Below are 4175 nucleotides of genomic sequence, written 5' to 3'. Positions count from 1 at the left end.
GAAGCCCCTTAATGTTATGGCCCTCTACAATAATCCTTTCTTGACCCCCATAGGGTGTGATGCCAGCAAAAATGTCTCCCTAAATGCAGTATGATATCCCCACAGTGAATTCCTCCACAGTACTCTCCACATGCATTATGATGCCCCCACAGAACTCTAAACACAGTATGATTCCCCCAGAGTGCCCCCAACATAGTGTCATTTCAGTCAAACAACACAGTATGGAGGCCCACGGTCTCACAACACAGAATTACGAACCCCACAGTGTCACAACACATTATAGGGCCCCACAGTCCCACAAAACAATAAGATCTCTCCTCACAGTCCCAAAACAGTGTAATGGCAAACACAGTCCACCAAAATAGTTTAATATTTTCCACAGTCCCAAAACACAATCTGATGGCCCCAACAGTTACACAACACAGTATGATGGCCCCAAAATTCTACAACACAGTATGATAGCCCACACAGTCCCACAGAAAAGTATGGTGGGCCCCCACAGTCCCACCACACAGTGTGATGGCTCCACAGTACCACAGCACAGTATGAGGCCCCACAGCTCTGCACATAGCATAATTACCTGCATAGCTATCTAGACAGTATAATGGCCCCCGCACATCCCTCCACAGAGAATAATGGCCTCTATCTTGTATAATGGCTTCCTCACAGCCCTCCACACAACATAATGGCAACCTAACAGAATAATGGTCCCCACACAGTTCTCCACATAGTATAATGACCTCCACAAAACCCTTCACACAGTATAATGGCCTCCACAAAAATATAATGGTCCCTATAGCGCCATCCTCACAGTAAAATATCCCACATATAGCTCTCCACACAAAATATTGGCCCACACACAGAATAATGGCTCTCACACAGTCCTCTACACAGTAGAAGGCACCCACGTAGTATAATGGTCACCATTCCCCTCTACACAGTATAATGGCCCCTATACAACCCTCCACAGAGTATGGCACCCACACAGCCCTCCACACAGTATAATTGCCCCCACACAACATAATGGTCCCCACTCCCCTCTACACAGTATAATGGCCTCTATACAATCCTCCAAACAGTATAATATCCCCCACACAGTATAATGGCTCCCACAGCCCTTCATATAGTGCAATGGGAACTTTAGATAGCATACAGCAATGCTCTGCTGGAAATGTTATTCCATTTGATTGTTCAGTATTAAAAAGGTAAGAAGGAATAAAATACAATATCTTATATATGCATATGTCCCTCATACAATCAGTGTTGTACTTTTTTCTAAATAAAAGTCCAGATAGTCAGTGCAAAGAAATGTTTTACATAATGATCATTTATCCTAATAATTGTTTATTATTCCAAGTGCATCTAAAAATGTGCATATGTTTTAATACACTGCCTATGCAGAAATTGTATTCCCCACAGCAACAGATCACCAACTTTGTGTAATCTGATCTTGCAGTATTAATACTTTACTTTCTTTACTAACATACATTTGGAGTACAGGACAGGTGTAAGGGAGTAAGACTATAGAGTCTGACTACACAAATACGTGTTTGTGGGTGGTCTGCGTCTATGAAAAGCAAATTATTCTGCGTAGTAGAAGCTGTAGACAAGGAAATTATTTCAGAACCTATAGGAATAATAATATGATGAAAAAATAACAATGTACCGTATATTATTTTGCCATGTTGTTGAACAATATATAACCTGTTTCTCTGTGCTTTATACAGGCGCAATGCCATTGTAATAATTACAATATAACTCTTCCTCTAACATTAGCTTTACAACATATCTGCAATAGATGGTAGCATGGTAAAATAATCAATCCAATACATACAGAAAATATATCTATATACACAATGAGATGGTAAGAACCAAGCCGGGATAAACATTGACATGATTGATTCTTTAAAACAGAATAATTTATGTACATTTTTTATTTCTTCATTTTTTTTTCTTGTAGACCAATATACATAAAGAGTATTATGCAGTTATCTATAGTCTATAATACGATGACTTCTTATGGATAATTCAATCAAAAGAAGACATACAAAAAGTTTGTTCATGATGTTACTTCACTTCTGCGACTTTGAAGGTTTACTAAAAACACACCAACAAGGCAAACATTGTGTGAATTCAATTATCTTTATAAAAAAGTTATTCTGCTGCTCAGTCCAAAACCAATAAAAGTCTGATTCTTCATCTGACCACACACAGAGGAAAATATTAGTACTGATCCTTCAGCACAAAGACTGTGATGGTAGATATCCAAACTGTAGATATTATATTTTCTAACATACTCACAAGTGCTAATTATTGGTGGTCCTCAGGTTTTTGTGCTTCATTCATTCATTCGCCAAGCTCTTATGTAATTGGCCATAATTGTGAGGAAACTGCTTAAATGTGGATATTGGAAGTCACTTGTTTCTGCAAACTTCTGTTGTCCAAAATGACCAAATATCTCACCTTTCATATATAATCGGTGCAACATGTCGGTGTTTTCTCAATCTGTAAAAGATCTTCATTGACTTATATATTTCCCTATACCGAAGCCCATACAAACATGGCGATGCAGCTTTTGGCAAGATAATTAATACATTGCAGATTGTCAGTGTTATCCATAATCCTGTTCTTAAACCAATTACCTTACCCATATAGAGCAACACATCTGACAACAGCAGGAGAAGTGGGCTCAGATAGAAGAACAGTATGGTGTGGTGCAAAAAAAAAGTTACGCTTGCTCTTGAATACACACTTTTCCAGATTCCAGTTTCCCTTGTTTTATAGTATAAAACAATATAACAGCAGAAGATTAAAGAGAAGCATAAAAGAAAAATAATGACAAACAGGATATAACTCAGTTTTAGAGCGTCATCTCCGTGTAAAGCCATGAGTAGAATCACTGGTAGGGAACACAGCTCGAGAGGACATGGTCCAAGTTTTTGAGTAAAATACAAGGCTAAAAAGACCACTGCTGGAAAGAAAAAGGATGAGAACCAAAGCAGTATTAACAATTTCTTAGTTCTTTGTGCAGGAAGCAACGACATATAATGAAGAGGCCATAGAACTGCCAAGTAAGTGTCCACCACCATTGAAGCTGTGGTGAGGACACCACCCCAGTAGGCAACAGCCAGCAAAAAGAGAATCAGAGTGCAAATATGCCTTGAGATCTTCCAGTTCATCATGTTACATACTGCCGTAGCAGTATACAGGATGAGGTATATCAAGTCAAAGAGCAGTATATTTCCAAGTAGTAGAAATCTTGTTTCATGACGCATGTTGATGTTGGAGCAAATGGAGAATATTATAAAAGGAGTGAAGAAGAGTGCTATGACACAGCAAAAGACTGTTGGTATAAGAAACAAGTTCATTTGTGAGGGAGATGGGTAAATTATCCACTCCCGTATCATGTATTGTGATGGTGGGTCAATTTTAAAGGTGTCATTCTGATGCATCTCTCTTTGCAGCATGATTGAAGCATTGAGCAATTTTGTCAGGCTGCATTCTGATGTGTTCATGGTTCTTCAAGCCGTCAAGCCGTCCTGTTAGGCTAAATGTTTCCCAAAAATCTCATTCCTTAGTTCTTTTCATGCTCTAACAAACACTGTTGTATATGAGGTTGTTTTTTCAAGGCAGCGTCATTTCCAATTTTTCTTTTCTCCTATAAATGTCCTAGAATATAGTATCTTCCAGGGATATGTGATGAAACATCTCCGAGTTGTGTGTCTGAAGCATTGTCCGTCCTCTGAAAGTTGAGTCTCTAGTTTCTCCACTATAATAATAAAGAAACAGATGGGATTGCTCGCTGATTACACACATGTGCAATAAAACAGAACATTCCATGTGCACCATGTCACACAAGCCATCATATCGTCTCTCTTAATTGTAGCAGAAAGCAGCATATATCGGCTCCATTCAATATAATCAATATTACATTTAGCTTTCCTCTAAGGACTAACTGGGCAATGAATGATAATAGATTCTGGCATACAAGGAACATAATATTTGTTCTTTGGTGTGATATCATCATGGCGCCTCTAAAAGAACATTCAATAATTGTCTATGTACTTTCCAATAAGAAAAGAACATAATGATATAAGAGAACACTTGGGGAGATATTTACTAAGTTCTTATACTAAACTTAACCTACCGTTAAAGTCTGCCAAATTTTGGGCTAC

At 38.3% G+C, this 4175-nt stretch overlaps 1 protein-coding gene across 1 annotated transcript; it reads right to left on the bottom strand.

The window, feature by feature from the left end:
- Positions 1-2054: 2054 nt before the first annotated feature.
- LOC143810095 (putative G-protein coupled receptor 148) lies at positions 2055-3474 on the bottom strand. Its single transcript, XM_077292991.1, has one exon. The coding sequence runs from the start codon at positions 3465-3467 to the stop codon at positions 2460-2462; it is 1008 nt and encodes a 335-aa protein (XP_077149106.1). The 5' UTR covers positions 3468-3474; the 3' UTR covers positions 2055-2459.
- Between the last annotated feature and the right edge of the window lie 701 nt (positions 3475-4175).

This window comes from Ranitomeya variabilis, chromosome 2 (assembly GCF_051348905.1).
Source record: "Ranitomeya variabilis isolate aRanVar5 chromosome 2, aRanVar5.hap1, whole genome shotgun sequence".
Taxonomy (NCBI): Eukaryota; Metazoa; Chordata; class Amphibia; order Anura; family Dendrobatidae; genus Ranitomeya; species Ranitomeya variabilis.
This window is presented reverse-complemented; position numbering and strand designations above follow the sequence as displayed.

Bases quoted from the DNA above. Each gene is read 5' to 3' on its own strand.
- LOC143810095 (XM_077292991.1), bottom strand. From the start codon at position 3,467: ATGCTGCAAAGAGAGATGCATCAGAATGACACCTTTAAAATTGACCCA.